Raw genomic sequence first — 16993 nt, 5'->3', positions numbered from 1 at the left:
TTTTTTTTTTTTTTTTTGGCTCCTGTAGATTAAGTGTTACATGAAGCAATTGTTGTCTGGGCTAGATCATTGTCATTCACGAGGCGTGATGCATCGGGATATAAAGGGTTCAAATCTTTTGTTGAGTAATGAAGGTATACTAAAGGTGGCTGATTTTGGGTTAGCAAACTTTAGCAATTCTTCTGGACACAAGAAGAAACCTCTTACCAGTCGAGTTGTGACTCTTTGGTATCGTCCACCTGAACTTTTGCTTGGGGCAACGGACTATGGAGCATCTGTTGATATGTGGAGTGTTGGTTGTGTTTTCGCTGAGCTGCTTCTTGGGAAACCTATTCTCCGGGGAAGAACTGAGGTAAGCCATTTAACAATTCTGTCTTCTGTTATTTATAGATATTGGACCTTTTTGGTCATGGTCATGGATATCTTCTGTTTTACTTGGTGAAACATTTAACTCAGTGCTATTACGTGAATTGTTTTGGAGCAGGTTGAACAGCTGCACAAAATCTTCAAACTGTGTGGATCTCCACCAGAAGATTACTGGAAAAAGTCCAAACTTCCCCATGCAATGCTTTTCAAGCCTCAGCAAAACTATGATAGTTGTCTCCGGGAAACCTTGAAAGATTTGTCTGAGACTGAAATCAATCTGATTGAAACTCTTCTTTCTATAGATCCCCACAAACGTGGTACTGCCTCTAGTGCCCTTGTTTCTCAGGTAATCTTTTTTAGCTTGGATTAATGTATCAAGTGTGAAGACCTATATATATTTGATTTCCGTGGAAACAAACCACATTACTCTATATTGCTCATCGTTTACAAAGACATTGCCTTGTTTTTTTTCCAGTATTTTACCACAAAGCCTTTTGCTTGTTATCCCTCAAGCTTGCCAATATACCCACCTAGCAAGGAGATAGATTCAAAGCATCGGGATGAAGCAACAAGGTCAGAAATTTCTTTCATTACCTGATAGAGAACGTCATGCATGACCATATCATCTCACAAATTAAAGCTTACAACACAGAATCTACTGTTGGGACTTGGGAAATTATCCAGTCCACCATTTTGGTTGGCCATACACGTCAGGTCTTGGAAGCATTTGTAACATCCTATATGTCATGTCTAATTTTTCAGGAAAAAAATTAGCGGGAATGGGAGGCGTGGTACAGATGCGAGGAAGCCATCACGGAAGGCCCATTCATTCAATAAACTGGCACCAGTTGAGGTCCTTTCTACTTACTCACTTGTCTACATGTTATCGGTATCTTGAGAGTATAATTCCTCGTACAAGAAACTGACATGTCTCTCTTTTCTGGTTTCAGGACGCGCGACACCAAACTGAAACTTTTCAGAAACGAATTGGTCATTTAGTTCATAATTCGATTGGAAGTGACGTTAGGTTATGTGAGAAGCTGCAAAACCCATTAGATCACAAGAAAGACGAAGCTTCCCATATGAAGAATGCCTCACAAGGAGATGTACCTTTCTCAGGGCCGTTACAAGTCTCTAAATCAAACAGTTTTGCTTGGGCGAAACGAGAGAAAGATGACGTATGTGTTAGGGTACATAATCGATCTCTCTCAAGAGGTCACATTCCTAACTTGTCGGTACATTCCCCCGCCTTCAATGGGAAAAGTAATGTTGAATCTAAGATAAATAAGAATGAAAATGAGGCCAAGTGTGAGGACAAGACAGATTCTCGAGGCCAGGAGTCATATGAGATGGTGAAGCGTTCTATGTTGAAGCAGTGGAGACAACTTGAACGTCCAGATTCTTTTGGTGCATCTGGCGAGTATCACTCGCAGGAACTGTCATTGGGACTCTCTCAGAGAGATGAAATGGCAAGAAAGCTGGGTAATAATTTGGTATGTCTATAGATTATAGAAGCTCTAAAAGCACCCTTCTAGTTTATTTGATATCCAAATTCCATATAGAAGCTTGTTATATGCATTGGTTCTGTAGCAGTTTAGGGCTGTTGACAGACATAGTAGAGACTAAGTATGCTTTGTGCCTTACGTTCTTCAGGTGAAACTTAGAAATTTGCTACACTTTATCTTATGCTTTACTACTAGTGTCAAAATCGATTCTGTGTATCAGAAATAAAATGAACGTAATTCTAAACATATGATTTCTGCTGTAATAGTTTTATTTCTAAGTGATTTCGGAGGTTACAGGAACTATTTGATATATGCAACATACATATATAATACGGTGTAACTGGGATATACAGCTCAAAAGTAGGAAGAGAGGACCAGATTACCGTTTGTAGTCGGATCATGTTTCCTCAGCTGTTTAAGTTTTACTGTTTTTTCTCTCTCTCTCTCTCCACGCTTTTCACCTAAAGTTCAGAGGAGAGAGAAAAAGTAGGCATGATTTAGTTTGTCTCCTTTATGGGTTTAGTGACAAGCATGCTCAATGATGCTGATAACTTAAAGCCTCGACATGACAGGGTAATGGGGACAAGATCGAATTCTCAGGCCCTTTGTTGTCTCAATCTTATGGAGTTGATGAGCTTTTGGAACGTCATGAACGCCACATCCGCAAGCTAATTCGAAAACCGTGGTTCCAGAAAGGTAAGCGGTTTATATCCTTCATTGTCTCTCGGTTCTTCTCTTTTACAAATAGGACTTTTGCGGTTTTTCTTCGCTCAAATAGGCAAACTGGTAGAGCATAAAAGAATTTATACTTCTTGACAAATTCAGCCCTCCATGTCTTTTTATGTGTAAGAAAATCTGAAACATGAACAAGTGTGTTGTTCCTTTGAACTTGCAGATAAGAAACAGACAAAGTGACTGTAATCACAAATCTCACAAGGAAATGGAGAAAAGAGCTCCAAGAACTATTGAGAAATTACGTTTGGATCTTCAGGACCTGTGATTATCAAGCAAGATGTAGAAAAGGCCAGATAATTATTCTTTTGTTGTTAATTATGTATGATTTATTCTTAATTTATAACATGAAGGTATACTTTTTTGAGAGCCTTCACATATTTGATTCAGAGGTATAGAGCTCAGTTCCTAGAATACTATAAGCAGCATCTGTAGGCACATATATATATACAGCTTTATACTTTCTTTCAAGTCCACTTGTATAACAGGTTTATGTTCTAAGATATACAATTGTATATTGCAGAATGAGGACCATCTTCTTTTTTTCATGATTGTGATCTGTATAGTTACTGAGAAGTGGAACCAACTTGGAAATACTTAAAATACATCAGAGATGTACATACTTGAATAATTGCACATCTAAGACGGGAAAAAAAAAGTTGATTTAATTTGTGAGAACTACATTTCATCTGAAACAAATTCAACTGTTGATTATAAACTACTCACCGTTACATTTTGCCTTGTAAAGAGGTAAAACAGAAAACGTTACATTTTCTTTATTTCGGAGTTGGTAAAAATATCATTGTATGCAGCACTTTTTGTGCGTATATACATCTTTACCACCGTAAAAATACTTTTCTTCGGTTGGATCGTCCATAGAGATTTACTTGTGTTTGGAAGCCTCAAGGAGCCCTGGCTTTGTTAACCAATACTGCGCAAACCTTTGTCTTGCGTACTCCATGTAGTCGAAGTCGATTTCATTCACATGTTCCTGTCAAGTTTTCAAAATGAAGATCAAAATTAAGCATCTATAAGGAATCACAAAATGCAGGTATGATAGAAGATGACTGTAGAAATTACCGATATAATTCCCCATAAACCCCAAGTGAGATGACTAGCAAGTGTATATCTCTCAACATCTTCGAGGAGTTTTTTGACCATAGTATCGCTGGGCTCTTCACCTGGACTCACAAGAACGAATACAATAGAGAATTACGACTGTACATTGAATGATTTCTGAAGCTTATAGCAAGAAAGTGAATCACCTGAATAACTCATATATGTTTTCAGAAATCGTTGACGCTCCCCCACGCCTGTTTATTTAGTCACTCAAGATATTTATGTGAATGATCTTGTATCACTTCAAAAGATAAAAAAAAAATACGACTTCAGATTGACACTTACCAGGGTATTTACTATAATCCATGATGTGAGGTGTTTCAGTGTGGTAATCAGCAGCCATCTCGCAGAAGTGGTTGGCAATGTCAAAAGCCACAGGATTGTAGCATGAATATTCATAATCCTATTTTTTTTTATAAGACAAAAGTAATAAAGTATGAGTTTGGATCCATGTTCTAGTAATGCCATACAGAAAAAGGCGTAGCTGATTAAACAAACTTATGAAACCTTACAATGATGGTTATTGCTTTGGTCTCTTCATCCATCATTATGTTTCCATACTGTAAATCATTGTGGCAAAATCCAATATTTTCATCATTGTTAAAGAGAGATTTCTCAAGCAAATTAATTTCCGTCTCCATAACATCGAGACGAAAGGACTTAGCTTCTTCTGGTGAAGCCAGTCTCTTGCATGCAGTAAGCCAATTTCTGAAGTTACAGAAAGGAAAGTGGAGAAACAGATTCAGAAAGACCAAAATTTTTAATGATCTATTAGAGAAGCAGAGTAGATAACAATGAAAGGTACCGTAATCTGTCCCAAAGCAAAGCCTTCTTCACACCAGGCATTTCAAGACAGTGAAACTCCTTCATTCTAGTTGCTATTCGATCAGATATTGCCGGATCACGCAAGTCAGCAGCAGATAGGGTCTAAAAGTTCATAGTTTTAACAAAGAAAAAAATAATTTCAGTAAACTTAACATCCACAAGAGCTACCTAGGAATTAAAAGACCAGGGAAGTGCAACGATATGCTATAACTTAGGAACACAAGGCATTTCAAAGAGTAAGCTATAAAAATATGTACCCGTGCATGGAGGAACTCTTCGATACGGCCATTGCCAAACCGTCCTAACAACAATGGACCATGACCATGCTTTGACATGAACTCAAACGTCCTGATCTCATCCTCTCGGTCAAAGAAGATCTCAACACCTTCGCCATAAATCCTAACCACAACCTTACGCGAAGGACCTTTTTCCCTAGTTGGCCATTTGATCTGAAACACCTCATTGGTCATAGCACCTTTCAAAGGAATAACTTGGAGAGCCTTTGAATCAATCACATCTTCCCACTCTGATGCTATTGCTTGTAAAGCTTCCTTGACTTCACGAGGCAGACGATAATCTTTATTCTCAACGCTCTTTTCAGCAGCACCCATCGTCATTTGATTCCCACACACAGGTAGTTTAGTTTACACTGTACCAGATAAAAACAGATACTTTCAATAAAAATGTGATTTTTTTCAATCCAGGGGAAGCTCTAAGAGTCACAACACAGTGCCACCAGAATTAGGAGTTTTTATTATATATGATCAACTCAATGCAACAAATCCGCAGGCTCCTAAAAATTCTGAATTCCAATCTTGAAACTACAAGATCATATCCTGACTAATCTAGGTTAAGTTTCTACGATATAATGGGAACAAATAGGTTTTAATCAATCTTTAGACTTGGTTCCTCCACAGGAGGATCTACTTTGAGATTGACACAAACAAGACAAGGCTAGGTAAAAAAGGAAGAAAGCTTACGTTTTTATTAAAGACGATGGATACGAGAGCGAGCACGATTGGTCTGAGAGGGGAATGAAGAAGAGGGGCAAATTGAGAGAGATGATCACGGTTCACGGAGTTTGAGAGAGAGAGTGAGAATGTTAATGTTGCGCAGATCGAGGAAGAAGAAACAGAGGATAGGATCAAAACAAGATCTTGTGCAACAAAATAAAATAGCAGAGGAAATTGAAGGACTATTTTATCAAATAGCAGAAAATATTATTTTCAGAAATATTTTTATTTGGCTCCTTTAATTTATACAAGGCTCCTTTTTAAGTACATCTATTTTCAGAACGTCCAATTATAATTTCTTCTATTTGTGTTTGTTTCTCTCATATTACGTAAATCTATGGTTTTGCCATCGATTAGCAAAGCTTCAATTAGATTTTATAATTTTTTGTTTGCACAGCCAAAATAAGCCTAAAATTAATAAATGTTACAAAAGATGGAGAAAATTTAATTTAAGCGTTACAAAAAAAAAAAAAAATGCCACGATGTCAAATACTCCACGTGGCGTCGACCTGTCAGATCACAAAAAAGTGTAAATGACATTTGTTTCTCTCTCTCTCTCTCTCTCTTTCGGGAAGTCGCTCGTAGATTCTAGTACATTAGGGAAGACGATGGAACTTTGAGTTCTCTATCTTATTCCAGATGAATCTCCTTCCCTATACAAAAAGCTCTCTTGCCTCTTTGCTCTCTCACAACATTCACAAAGTTTCCAATCATCCGAAGAAAAAAATTTCAACTTTGACTATAAACACCACAAGATTCTATCTTACTTGGATCTCTGCAAAAAAGAAGAAGAAAAAGGAGAAGACTTTGTAAGGTAAATGGGCTAACACTATATTCATTGGTTCTTCTTCTTTCTGGGTTTTGTCGTTTGTGTATGAAATGTTACTGAGATTTAGGTTTTGTTTATTTTTTCAGTGATTACGAAAGGCTAATTCGAAGATGAATCCGGAGAAATTCACACACAAGACAAACGAGACGATTGCTACAGCTCATGAGTTAGCTGTGAATGCAGGACATGCTCAATTCACTCCTCTGCATTTAGCCGGTGCGTTGATCTCTGATCCCAGCGGTATATTCCCTCAAGCTATCTCTAGTGCTGGTGGCGACAACGCAGCACAGTCTGCTGAAAGAGTGATCAACCAAGCGTTGAAGAAGCTTCCTTCGCAGTCACCTCCACCTGATGACATCCCAGCGAGTTCTAGTCTCATCAAGGTTATACGACGTGCTCAAGCTGCTCAGAAGTCACGTGGTGACACTCATTTGGCTGTTGATCAGTTGATTATGGGACTTCTTGAAGATTCTCAGATAAGGGATTTGTTGAACGAGGTTGGTGTTGGAGCTGCGAGGATTAAGTCTGAGGTTGAGAAGCTTCGTGGGAAAGAAGGGAAGAAAGTGGAGAGTGCTTCAGGGGATACAAATTTTCAAGCTTTGAAGACTTATGGGAGAGATTTGGTTGAGCAAGCTGGGAAGCTTGATCCTGTCATTGGTCGGGATGAGGAGATTAGAAGAGTTGTGAGGATTCTTTCAAGGAGGACTAAGAACAATCCTGTGCTTATTGGTGAGCCAGGGGTTGGTAAAACAGCTGTGGTTGAAGGTTTAGCACAGAGGATTGTGAAGGGAGATGTGCCCAACAGTCTTACTGATGTGAGATTGATTTCTTTGGACATGGGTGCATTAGTTGCGGGTGCTAAGTACCGAGGAGAGTTTGAAGAAAGACTGAAAGCTGTTTTGAAAGAAGTTGAGGATGCTGAAGGCAAAGTGATTCTCTTTATTGATGAGATTCACTTGGTTCTTGGTGCTGGTAAAACTGAAGGCTCGATGGATGCAGCTAATCTGTTCAAGCCTATGTTAGCTAGAGGTCAGCTTCGATGCATTGGTGCTACAACGCTTGAGGAGTATAGGAAATATGTTGAGAAAGATGCTGCCTTTGAGAGGAGGTTCCAACAAGTCTATGTCGCTGAGCCAAGTGTGCCTGACACTATTAGTATCCTTAGAGGGCTCAAGGAGAAATATGAGGGACATCATGGTGTGCGGATCCAGGACAGAGCTCTTATTAATGCTGCTCAGCTCTCTGCTCGTTACATAACTGGTATGTTAAGATTCTTAATTATTGGCTGATGTTTGTTGTTTTGTATAGTTTTGTTCTTGGCATGACATTTTTTGTGGTCTTTGTGTGGTTAATTAGGTCGGCATTTACCTGATAAAGCGATTGATTTGGTTGATGAGGCTTGTGCAAATGTGAGAGTCCAGCTTGATAGTCAACCTGAAGAGATTGATAACCTCGAAAGGAAGAGGATGCAGCTGGAGATTGAACTTCATGCCTTGGAAAGGGAGAAAGACAAAGCCAGCAAAGCTCGACTTGTGGAGGTATGATTCTGTTGCTTGTTCAAAATTTAAGATGGTTGTGTTTGTTATGGAATAGTTACTTGTTGTCATCTTCTTTTTGGAAGAGTCCTTAATATAGTTTTTTCTCCAACTGTGAATTTTTAGGTGCGGAAAGAGCTTGATGATCTGAGAGACAAGCTTCAGCCTCTGACGATGAAGTACAGAAAGGAGAAAGAGAGAATTGATGAGATTCGAAGGCTTAAACGGAAAAGGGAAGACCTCATGTTTTCTCTGCAGGAGGCTGAACGAAGATATGATCTTGCAAGAGCTGCTGATCTGAGATATGGAGCAATCCAAGATGTGGAATCTGCGATTGCCCAACTTGAAGGAACTTCTTCTGAGGAGAACGTGATGCTCACAGAAAACGTAGGCCCTGAACACATTGCGGAGGTTGTGAGCCGTTGGACAGGGATTCCAGTTACGAGACTCGGCCAAGACGAGAAGGAGAGGTTGATTGGTCTTTCTGATAGGTTGCACCAAAGGGTTGTGGGACAAAATCAAGCGGTGGATGCTGTTTCTGAGGCAATATTGAGGTCAAGGGCAGGGCTTGGACGGCCGCAACAGCCAACTGGATCATTCCTATTCCTTGGTCCAACTGGTGTTGGCAAAACTGAGCTCGCGAAGGCTCTTGCTGAGCAGCTCTTTGATGATGAAAATCTCTTAGTCCGGATTGATATGTCGGAATATATGGAACAACACTCTGTCTCTCGCCTTATTGGGGCACCACCAGGGTAAGTAGCTAATCCTTTACGTTTCATAATGTTTGTGTTATGAAGTCTTGTCTTGCTTGCTCACATAATTACACTTTCTTCAGGTATGTTGGTCACGAGGAAGGTGGACAACTAACAGAGGCTGTTAGGAGGCGACCTTATTGTGTCATACTCTTTGATGAAGTGGAGAAAGCCCATGTTGCTGTCTTCAACACTCTGCTCCAAGTGTTGGATGACGGTCGATTGACAGATGGTCAAGGGAGGACGGTCGATTTCAGGAACTCGGTGATAATCATGACATCAAACCTTGGCGCAGAGCACCTTCTTGCAGGGCTAACTGGGAAAGTATCAATGGAAGTGGCTAGGGAATGTGTGATGCGGGAGGTGAGGAAACACTTCAGACCAGAGCTCTTGAACAGGCTTGATGAGATTGTGGTGTTCGATCCCCTTTCACATGACCAGTTGAGGAAAGTAGCCCGGTTCCAGATGAAAGACGTTGCTGTCCGGCTTGCTGAAAGAGGAGTTGCTTTGGCAGTCACTGACGCTGCTTTGGACTATATTTTGGCAGAGAGTTATGATCCGGTAAGTATCTTAACTTAATTGTAATCTCTATCATGCGTATCTCTTTGGTTGGTTTGTTCTGTTGACTGACTCTTGTGGTCACTGTCTTGTGTTGTATGGGTTAGGTTTATGGTGCTAGGCCTATAAGGAGGTGGATGGAGAAGAAGGTGGTGACACAACTGTCAAAGATGGTTGTGCGTGAGGAAATCGACGAAAACTCCACTGTTTACATAGATGCAGGCGCTGGTGGATCTGAACTTGTGTACCGGGTAGAAAGTGGAGGTCTAGTGGACGCTTCAACAGGGAAGAAGTCGGATGTGCTGATTCATATTGCTAATGGGACAAAGAGAAGTGATGCAGCTCAGGCAGTGAAGAAGATGAGGATTGAAGAAATAGATGATGATGAGGAGATGGTTGAGGATTAGAAGTCTTTCACCTTTAAGAGTCTCCAAATGTTTTTAAGTGAGCTTTTAGAGTCCGAAGAGAATGCTCTGTTTTGGTTTTGGTTATGGTTATTTTGGTAGACTACAATGGTGTGAAACTGTAAAAAGTGTATTTTTATTATGTTCTCGTAATGTAAAATAATCTATTACATAATCCGTTCTTCCCATAATCTTTTGGGTTTTGTTACACTTGGATCTCATCTTACTCAATTCTCTGCAGCGCTGGATAAGAGTGTCTTAACAATGTCATCAACCATACCTTTAGCATGGGGGAAGAAGTGGCCACTTCTCGGAACCTCATGATAGTGAAGCCAAGGAAGCTTATGTGCAACGTAACGTTGCAGTGTTACAGGCACTAGCATGTCCTCATCTCCTTGCCACAAATGCACAGAGCTTTCATTGTTCAAAAACGGATTCTCGAGTTCTATCGGATCAAACTCCCAATTTCCAAAACCAACAATCATGTCACGGTTAATACTCTCATGTATTCCTTGCTGCCTTACTTCTTCCAAATGCGGTTTCCTCGACGATCCATGCTTCAAAATGATATCTTTATCGGGCTGAGACAAGTTACCGCGATCTCGGTTCGCAACGCTGGAACCCGGGAACCAACCTTGTGTGTTCCACCAGTAAATAAGCCAAGGAGCATAGTGAGCAACACGCACAGCCCACTGGTCTCTCCTTGGTTGCAAGTTAAAACCTTGAGTTGAAACGTTTAAAGGCAAGTTCTTCCACCAATAGTTAACCACAGGAGCAACTAGTGTTACTCCAGCTAAACGGTGAGGGATGTACTTAAGGCAACCCCACGTCGCTTGTCCTCCCATTGAGTTACCGATCACGTAGAATCTTGATCCTAGACTCAACTGATCAGCAAGCTCTTCAACATCCAAAACCAAGCTTTTTGGTGTACGGTTTGGATCCGGATCGCTCTCTCCATAACCCGGTTTATCAAACGTAACCATATACACGCTAAGTTCTTTAACTAAACCCTGTAAAACAAAAAAATGAAATTGATCAAGAAACAGATATGAACACTAATTCCAGGAACTGGGGGATGAACTAAGTACCGGAGAGAGCAGAGTGACGAATACGGCGTCGTGTCTACAACTATCGGTTCCATGGATGAAGACGATTTTGTGGTTAGCTTTGTCTCTGGGAAGTCCATGTTCTTTGTAAGCCAGATACCTCCCGTCTCTCAGCTTTATCCGCGGCGCTGTGATCGGTGGACCACCTTGTGAGCCACATAGCTTCGGTTGTGGAGGTTTCAAGATTGACTGATAAGTAACCGCCAAGATTATACCAACGATGATGATCACGCTTGAGGAAAGAAGTAGACTGTTTCGTGGCCAAGGCTTTATTAAGCTTCTGCTTGATGTTCCAATCGCCATTTCACGATCAGGTTTATGTTACCATCAAGTAGATCAAGTTTTCATCACTCAACAACATTCATAGAAAATATGTTAGCTGTCAAATTAAATGCTACTACTAATTTGGCTATAGGTTACAACTGTCTTACACCCTGAGCTTTTTGGTGAGTGCCACTTGGTTGTAGCACAAGCATGTTTTTAGATAAATGATGTATAGAAAACTAAGCAAAGCAAGTAGACTATTAGTTAGGTGAATCCTCCATTCTCTTAACAAAAAGACCAAGACAAGTAGCTGAAAATATCAAAGTAAAAACTAAAACAGGATAAGCTTGAGAAGACAATTCATCAGGCTTAGTCGTTTTACAAAGTAAATTATGAGTAACTAAAATTATGATACTTAAAACATAACAGGTACATATAATAACTCCACTGTGTCCGTGTTTTTGTTGTTGTTGAGGTTTTCAAAACTTTTGGAAACTATGAAAAGGACCAATACAACCAGTAGACGGCTCTTTTACTTACTCTCTGCATCGGTGGTTAACAGCGTCTTGACAATGTCATCAACCACACCTTTATTGAAGTGAAAGAAGTGGCCGCTTCCCGGAACCTCATGGTAGTGAACCCATGGAAGTTTATGAGCAAGGTAACGCTGCAGCGTCACAGGCACTAACATGTCCTCATCTCCATGCCACAAATGCACAGACCCTTCATTGTTCGAAAACGGATTCTCGAGTTCCATAGGATCAAATTCCCAATCACCAAATCCAACAATCATGTCACGGTTTATACTCTCATGTATTCCTTGCTGCCTTACCTCTGCCCCGTGCGGTTTCCTCGAAGAACCAAGCCTCGAAATAATATCTTTATCCGACTGTGACAAGAGACCATGATCTTTGTTCGCAATACTCGAACCAGGGAACCAAGTTTGAGTGTTCCACCAATAGATAAGCCAAGGAGCATAGTGAGCAACACGAACTGCACGTTGATCTCTCTTTTGTTGAAAGTTAAACCCTTCAGTGGAAACATTCAAAGGTAAGTTTCTCCACCAATAGTTAACAACAGGAGCAACTAGTGTCACTCCTGCTAATCGATGAGGAATGTATTTAAGACATCCCCATGCTGCTTGTCCTCCCATCGAGTACCCGATCACATAAAACTTCGATCCTAAACTCAGTTGATCAGCTAGCTCTTCAATATCCATAACAAGACTTTTCGGTGTTCGGTTCGGATCCGGATCACTCTGACAATAACCAGGTCTGTCGAACGAAACCATATATACACCTAGCTCCTCTACTAAATCCTACAACAATGTAATTTGATCAAGAAAGCACCAAAATGTATTAGATTACAGTCAAGAAATCAACAAACACAATTTCTCAATACAAAATTTTCATTACTTCCTAATTCTAAGCTCATTACATGTGACATAAGAGTAAATAAGTACCTGAGAGAGGAGAGTGGCGTAAATGGCGTCGTGTCTACAACAATCGGATCCATGGATAAAGACGACTTTGTTGCTAGCTTTCTCGCTTGGAAGTCCATGCTCTTTGTAAGCTAGATACCTCCCGTCTCGCAGCTTTATCCGCGGAGCTGTGATCGGTGGACCACCTTGTGAGCCACATAGCTTCGGCGGAGGTGGTTTCAACTTGGACTGATAAGTCAACGCAACGATTACCCCAACAATGATGATCACACAGGAGGAAAGAAGAAAACTCTTTGAAGACGAAGGCTTTAGTAAGCTTCTGCTTGATGAAACACTCGCCATTTCACGAGCGGGGAGACGATCGGAGAGGCACGCCGGCAGTCCAACGGCGACGGTTCTTGAAAGAGAGTTGAAAAGTTCAAGACATGATCGTGTTTTTTCGTAATGGTTAAAGTGAAAAGCCCATTTATGTTACCTTACTTACTGGACCGAGGCTTAAGGCCCATATGATTATAAGCCCATATTAAATGAAAAGAAGGGGAACAAGGGGAGGGAGCAATATATAAAACCTAAATGACGAATTAGGGTTTCTTCTTCGTTCTCCCACCTCTTGAGTAGCAGCAGCTAACAGCAGACTTCTTCGTTATTCGGCGGAAATCGAAAATGGTGAAGGAACGCCAAGGAGAACGTGTCAGGTCTTTCTTCTTATGCTCTTTTTTCCTTCTTATTTGACTTTGATCTATCACCAACAAGCTCGTTTTCTCTAATGGTGTCATTTGAGATTTGCTCGTTTGTTCTGTTTTCCTCACTTATCTGAAACTGTTTCTACTTCTCTTGTATCGTCTTAGATTTTAACTGATTCTTCATTGCTTAGTAATTTATCTTATCGATTGTAATGGAACATTTTGCTCTCTCGTATATTGTACAATGATTGGAAAAATCTGATTTTTTTTTCTTTTTAATGTCGTCAAATTTTGCAGACTCTACGTTAGAGGAACCATCCTCGGATACAAAAGGTGACCCATTTCTTTAATCTCTTTAGTATTTGATTTGGTTCCAAAAACATTTCATATAATGAACCTTGGTCAGTAGTTTACTCAAGTTAAGTTCATAGAATTGTGTCCTATATAAACGAAGATCCTAGTCTGGTGCTTTTGATTTGATTAGTTTTCGTGTACATTTCACAGAATCAAAACTTTTGTTTGTGAGTTGTAGCATTTTCCCATCGATATTTGAGACTCTTTATCTAGTTAGTTTACATTATCTTAGAACACTGTATCATTCAGTTTATACTATGGAGTTGTTAACTGAGTTAAATATTTCAATAGCATTCTGTACTACTGAGTCTTTAACAGTTTTATACTGCTACTGGTCTTAACATATACTTGAATGTGCAGGTCCAAGTCTAACCAGTATCCAAACACATCACTTGTCCAGATCGAAGGTGTCAACACCCAAGAGGAGGTGAACTGGTACAAGGGAAAGAGGATGGCTTACATCTACAAGGCTAAGACAAAGAAGAACGGTAGCCACTACCGTTGCATCTGGGGAAAAGTTGCCAGGCCTCACGGTAACAGTGGTGTTGTCCGCGCCAAATTCACATCGAACTTGCCTCCTAAGTCCATGGTACTTAAAACATATTCTCTAACCGTTCTGTCATTCTTTTTTGTGGAGAAGTGAAATCTTTTGCTTGGGGTTTTAACTGGACATTCATTCCTTGTTTTCTTTCAGGGATCCAAGGTGAGAGTCTTCATGTATCCGAGTAACATATGAAGCAATGGAAAATGGCTTCAACTTATATTTTAGCCCTCCTTGGTTTTGTTCACTAGTTTGTTATTTTGTATTTGATATTGAAAGCATTTCCTTTCTTTGTTTGAAGTGTTTTGGAGATTCTCTAAATAGACTTTGATCATGGATTTTGTTTTTGATCCCAAAATTAGCATCGTTTTCTCCCCCATTATATTGAGAGTTCAAACATATGAATCTTATGGTCTCATTTCTTAATTGTTCAATGGAATGTAATATAATCGGCGAAGTCCCATGACATCAATAGGCAATAATAAATACTAATAAGAAAGTTATTGGAAATTTTTAAATCACTAATTAAACTTTTTGGTTATCATCTCTTACAAACATTTTTTAATCCTAGAATTTTAGAATGTGCTATAGTCACAAAATCGAAAATCACTCAAAATAAACAAAAACATGAGAAACAATACAATATTGTCAAAAAAGGAAACAAAGAAGAAAAAAATTAAAGAACATGAGCAAGAAGTGGTACCTCCTAGAAACACTTGAAACCCGAGTTGATGTCGGCCCATTGGACCTTTATTGGGCTAAACTTTAAAAAAAGAATCAGAATTTTGTTCTCCTGTAAACAAAATAAATACCAACAAACCTAAGATTCGTTGAGATGACCAGACAAGAACTGTGTGTCGACTGCCGTACTCTCTCGGAGTCGGAGCTTCTGTCCCGTTAAGACAGCAGCAGAGCAAAAACCCTAAACCCCTTTTTTTCCTCACATTCTTTTGTTATTCTCTCTCGCGATGAATACCTCCCAAGCAACTCGTGCGGCTCTGTTCCTAAACGTAAGTATTCTCTTACTTATTCTTTTCAAGTGGTCCAAGTTTTGTAGCATCTATTGGTTGGTTGATCAACTTAGTTACCCTCGTTCTACTGCATATACTTATCGTGGATTGATTAGTAATAGTGATGATTTCGAACAGTAGTACTATGTTGAGAATTTGAAGTTGTGTTGATGTTGTATTTGGAGGGAGTTTTATGCAACTTAGGACTCTAATCTCGTAGAAACTTTATATTATTTGGCATCCGTATTGTTTTTGCTATAACGAGTTATTGGTTTTTTGCAGGGTTCAAATAGACAAGCGATGCTTTTGCAGAGAAGCTCAACCAGTCAATTGTGGGGTTCTGTTAGAACGAGAGCTTCGCAGCTGTCTCTGAATCGTGCGAAAGCTGTTAGCTTGAGATGTTCTGCTCAACCTAATAAGCCTAAAGCAGCTGTTTCCGCTGGTTCTTTTGTTTCTGCTGATGAGCTACCGAGCCTTGTTGAGAAACCTGCTGCTGAGGTTATCCATTTCTATCGTGTGCCTTTGATTCAAGAAAGCGCAAATGCTCAACTCCTCAAGGCGGTTCAAACCAAAATCTCCAACCAGATTGTTAGTTTGACTACAGAACAATGTTTCAATATTGGGCTTGAATCGGAGTTGAAAGATGAAAAGGTCTCGGTTCTTAAGTGGATTCTTCAAGAAACATTTGAGCCAGAAAATTTAGGTACTTTATCTTGCCATGCTACTTTGTTTTCTCTTTGGTTACATAATTATTTGGGGGTTCTCTGTTATTGATGGTTGAATTAAATTTCAGGTGCTGATAGTTTTCTTGAGAAGAAGAAGCAGGAAGGACTCCATGCTGTAATCATTGAAGTTGGTCCTAGATTGTCTTTTACAACAGCATGGTCCACCAATGCTGTTTCAATATGTAGAGCATGTGGGTTAAACGAGGTTACTCGCTTGGAAAGGTCGAGGAGGTACCTCTTGTTCAGCAAGGAGCCACTGTTGGAAAACCAAATAAAGGAATTTGCTGCGATGGTACATGACAGGATGACCGAGTGTGTGTACTCTCAAAAGCTGGTTTCATTTGAGACAAATGTTGTTCCAGAGGAAGTGAAGCTTGTGCCTGTGATGGAGAAAGGTCGGAAGGCGCTGGAAGAAATTAACCAGGAGATGGGTTTAGCCTTTGATGAGCAAGATTTACAGTATTATACTAGACTTTTCAGAGAGGACATCAAGCGTGATCCTACCAATGTGGAGCTATTTGATATCGCTCAATCCAACAGCGAGCACAGTCGACATTGGTTCTTTGCTGGCAACATGGTTATTGATGGAAAGCCTATGGATAAGTCTCTTATGCAGATTGTAAAGAGCACTTGGGAGGTAACAATAAAGGACTCCAGTCAAAAATTTCTCTCAATGTTCTTTAGTTTGAAACTTTTAGTTCAAATTAATTCACTCTTCTCTTTTGTGTTGGAATTTGCAGGAAAATCGAAATAATTCTGTGATTGGGTTTAAGGATAACTCTAGTGCTATTAGAGGCTTCCTGGTGAACCAGTTACGGCCTCTACTGCCTGGTTCTGTGTGCCTACTTGATGTCAGTGCACGTGATCTCGACATATTGTTTACTGCTGAGACCCATAATTTCCCTTGTGCTGTGGCTCCTTATCCTGGTGCTGAGACAGGTGCTGGAGGTCGAATCAGGGATACACATGCAACAGGAAGAGGTTCTTTTGTGGTTGCATCAACTTCTGGTTACTGTGTTGGTAACCTTAACATGGAAGGATCTTATGCTCCATGGGAAGACTCGTCTTTCCAATACCCATCGAACCTAGCCTCACCTCTACAGATACTCATCGACGCTAGTAATGGTGCATCTGACTATGGGAACAAATTCGGAGAGCCTATGATTCAGGGATATACCAGGACATTTGGAATGAGACTACCAAGTGGGGATAGACGAGAATGGTTGAAGCC

The 16993-nt window shown here is 40.1% G+C and overlaps 7 protein-coding genes across 8 annotated transcripts in view; 4 read left to right on the top strand and 3 right to left on the bottom strand.

The window, feature by feature from the left end:
• LOC104713071 (probable serine/threonine-protein kinase At1g54610) overlaps positions 1-3079 on the top strand; it is a 4322-nt gene extending 1243 nt beyond the window's left edge. Inside the window, exons 3-9 of one of the 2 annotated variants that reach the window (XM_010430113.1) lie at positions 29-352; positions 485-712; positions 842-939; positions 1129-1213; positions 1317-1859; positions 2444-2567; positions 2767-3079. In XM_010430113.1, the coding sequence (XP_010428415.1) occupies positions 29-352; positions 485-712; positions 842-939; positions 1129-1213; positions 1317-1859; positions 2444-2567; positions 2767-2786 (1422 nt within the window). In that variant the 3' untranslated portion in view covers positions 2787-3079. Of the gene's footprint in view, positions 1-28; positions 353-484; positions 713-841; positions 940-1128; positions 1220-1316; positions 1860-2443; positions 2568-2766 lie in introns of both variants that reach the window. The other variant, XM_010430112.1, reaches the window with a different exon arrangement.
• Positions 3246-5702, bottom strand: LOC104713069 (probable choline kinase 2). Its single transcript, XM_010430111.2, has 8 exons — positions 5528-5702; positions 4805-5196; positions 4528-4649; positions 4235-4430; positions 4008-4125; positions 3869-3916; positions 3684-3784; positions 3246-3594 (listed from the first exon to the last, which is right to left on the bottom strand). Exons 2-8 carry the CDS (start codon positions 5162-5164, stop codon positions 3487-3489), a joined length of 1053 nt encoding a protein of 350 aa, XP_010428413.1. The 5' UTR covers positions 5165-5196; positions 5528-5702; the 3' UTR covers positions 3246-3486.
• LOC104713068 (chaperone protein ClpB1) lies at positions 6150-9829 on the top strand. Its single transcript, XM_010430110.2, has 6 exons — positions 6150-6374; positions 6476-7649; positions 7746-7927; positions 8051-8676; positions 8760-9237; positions 9342-9829. The coding sequence occupies exons 2-6, from the start codon at positions 6500-6502 to the stop codon at positions 9639-9641; spliced, it is 2736 nt and encodes a 911-aa protein (XP_010428412.1). The 5' UTR covers positions 6150-6374; positions 6476-6499; the 3' UTR covers positions 9642-9829.
• LOC104713067 lies at positions 9474-11175 on the bottom strand. The gene is made up of 2 exons (XM_010430109.2): positions 10727-11175; positions 9474-10648 (listed from the first exon to the last, which is right to left on the bottom strand). The coding sequence occupies exons 1-2, from the start codon at positions 11045-11047 to the stop codon at positions 9866-9868; spliced, it is 1104 nt and encodes a 367-aa protein (XP_010428411.1). The 5' UTR covers positions 11048-11175; the 3' UTR covers positions 9474-9865.
• On the bottom strand, positions 11316-12722 carry LOC104713066 (the record flags this gene model as incomplete). Its single annotated transcript, XM_010430108.2, is given in 2 exon segments — positions 11316-12326; positions 12471-12722. Coding segments are annotated over 2 exon segments (1038 nt in total), but the record flags the coding sequence as incomplete, so codon positions are not given.
• LOC104713065 (60S ribosomal protein L35a-3) lies at positions 13033-14409 on the top strand. Its single transcript, XM_010430107.2, has 4 exons — positions 13033-13144; positions 13430-13465; positions 13847-14075; positions 14181-14409. Exons 1-4 carry the CDS (start codon positions 13113-13115, stop codon positions 14220-14222), a joined length of 339 nt encoding a protein of 112 aa, XP_010428409.1. The 5' UTR covers positions 13033-13112; the 3' UTR covers positions 14223-14409.
• Positions 14854-16993, top strand: part of LOC104713064 (probable phosphoribosylformylglycinamidine synthase, chloroplastic/mitochondrial) — a 6578-nt gene continuing 4438 nt past the window's right edge. Inside the window, exons 1-4 of the mRNA XM_010430106.2 lie at positions 14854-15037; positions 15320-15740; positions 15831-16399; positions 16503-16993. Coding sequence (XP_010428408.1) covers positions 14996-15037; positions 15320-15740; positions 15831-16399; positions 16503-16993 — 1523 coding nt within the window. The 5' untranslated portion in view covers positions 14854-14995. The remainder of the gene's footprint in view (positions 15038-15319; positions 15741-15830; positions 16400-16502) is intronic.

Source organism: Camelina sativa, chromosome 9, assembly GCF_000633955.1.
Source record: "Camelina sativa cultivar DH55 chromosome 9, Cs, whole genome shotgun sequence".
In the NCBI taxonomy this organism is placed as follows: domain Eukaryota; kingdom Viridiplantae; phylum Streptophyta; class Magnoliopsida; order Brassicales; family Brassicaceae; genus Camelina; species Camelina sativa.
The sequence above is the reverse complement of the archived record's forward strand: the minus strand, read 5'-3'. Positions and strand labels throughout refer to the sequence as shown.

What these genes read in the sequence shown, in the direction of transcription:
- LOC104713069 (XM_010430111.2), bottom strand. Translation starts at nt 5,164, where the DNA reads ATGACGATGGGTGCTGCTGAAAAGAGCGTTGAGAATAAAGATTATCGT. An exon ending in CCAAAGCAATAACCATCATT is followed by an intron (nt 4,126 to 4,234) that starts GTAAGGTTTCAT and finishes AAAAAAAAATAG; the next exon opens with GATTATGAATATTCATGCTA. An exon ending in GTTTATGGGGAATTATATCG is followed by an intron (nt 3,595 to 3,683) that starts GTAATTTCTACA and finishes AAAACTTGACAG; the next exon opens with GAACATGTGAATGAAATCGA.
- LOC104713068 (XM_010430110.2), top strand. Translation starts at nt 6,500, where the DNA reads ATGAATCCGGAGAAATTCACACACAAGACAAACGAGACGATTGCTACA. An exon ending in GCAAAGCTCGACTTGTGGAG is followed by an intron (nt 7,928 to 8,050) that starts GTATGATTCTGT and finishes GTGAATTTTTAG; the next exon opens with GTGCGGAAAGAGCTTGATGA. An exon ending in TGGCAGAGAGTTATGATCCG is followed by an intron (nt 9,238 to 9,341) that starts GTAAGTATCTTA and finishes TGTATGGGTTAG; the next exon opens with GTTTATGGTGCTAGGCCTAT.
- LOC104713067 (XM_010430109.2), bottom strand. Translation starts at nt 11,047, where the DNA reads ATGGCGATTGGAACATCAAGCAGAAGCTTAATAAAGCCTTGGCCACGA. An exon ending in TCGTCACTCTGCTCTCTCCG is followed by an intron (nt 10,649 to 10,726) that starts GTACTTAGTTCA and finishes TTTGTTTTACAG; the next exon opens with GGTTTAGTTAAAGAACTTAG.
- LOC104713065 (XM_010430107.2), top strand. Translation starts at nt 13,113, where the DNA reads ATGGTGAAGGAACGCCAAGGAGAACGTGTCAG. An exon ending in ACCATCCTCGGATACAAAAG is followed by an intron (nt 13,466 to 13,846) that starts GTGACCCATTTC and finishes TTGAATGTGCAG; the next exon opens with GTCCAAGTCTAACCAGTATC. An exon ending in ACTTGCCTCCTAAGTCCATG is followed by an intron (nt 14,076 to 14,180) that starts GTACTTAAAACA and finishes GTTTTCTTTCAG; the next exon opens with GGATCCAAGGTGAGAGTCTT.